The sequence below is a fragment of the Tupaia chinensis genome, unplaced genomic scaffold, assembly GCF_000334495.1.
Source record: "Tupaia chinensis unplaced genomic scaffold, TupChi_1.0 Scaffold000484_1, whole genome shotgun sequence".
NCBI classification, from domain to species: Eukaryota; Metazoa; Chordata; class Mammalia; order Scandentia; family Tupaiidae; genus Tupaia; species Tupaia belangeri.
The window spans coordinates 2,477,264-2,477,964 of NW_006159996.1; the positions used below are offsets into that span (position 1 = coordinate 2,477,264).

The 701-nt window shown below is 57.5% G+C and overlaps 1 protein-coding gene across 1 annotated transcript in view; it reads left to right on the plus strand.

Moving 5' to 3' along the window:
• Window positions 1-463, plus strand: part of LOC102487044 (protocadherin beta-3) — a 2,473-nt gene extending 2,010 nt beyond the window's left edge. The window contains exon 2 of the mRNA XM_014590778.1: window positions 5-463. Coding sequence (XP_014446264.1) covers window positions 5-448 — 444 coding nt within the window. The 3' untranslated portion in view covers window positions 449-463. The remainder of the gene's footprint in view (window positions 1-4) is intronic.
• The last annotated feature ends 238 nt before the right edge of the window (window positions 464-701 follow it).

Consider the following 701-nt stretch of genomic DNA (forward strand, 5'->3'; position numbering starts at 1 on the left):
CGCCCCGCCGCGGTCGGCCAGCGTCACGCTGCACGTGCTGCTGGTGGACGGCTTCTCCCAGCCCTACCTGGCGCTGCCCGAGGCCGCCCCGGCGCAGGCGCAGGCCGACTCGCTCACCGTCTACCTGGTCATCGCGCTGGCGGCGGTGTCGTCGCTCTTCCTGCTGTGTGTGCTGCTGTTCGTGGCGGCGCGGCTGTGCAGGAGGGCCAGTGCGGCCTCGCTGGGGGTCTGCTCGGTGCCCGAGGGCCCCTTCCCGGGCCACCTGCTGGACGTCAGCGGCACTGGGACCCTGTCCCACAGCTACCAGTATGAGGTGTGTCTGAGGGGAGGGACTGGGACCAGTGATTTCAAGTTTTTGAAGCCGATTATCCCCAGCTTCCTTGCTGAAGGTGTGGAGAGGGTTAGTGAGGCCAACCCCAGTGTCAGGAATAGCTTTGAATTCAATTAAGCATTAATAAGTGAGGGGAGGGTGCCCTCCAGGGACTGGCAGCTTGGCCTGCACAGTATGTTGGCAGCTGGGCCTGTAGATTCTGGGCCAAGTGTCAGGGACCTCTGTTAGGGCTTAATTATTGATTCTGGTACAGGAGCTGTTTACTCATGATTAGAACCCATTTCCAGTTTTCAATATTTTTATTTTATTTTATTATTTTTTTAAAGTTTTACTGAGGGTCTACTGAGAAGGTTCCATCAAGTATCCTGGG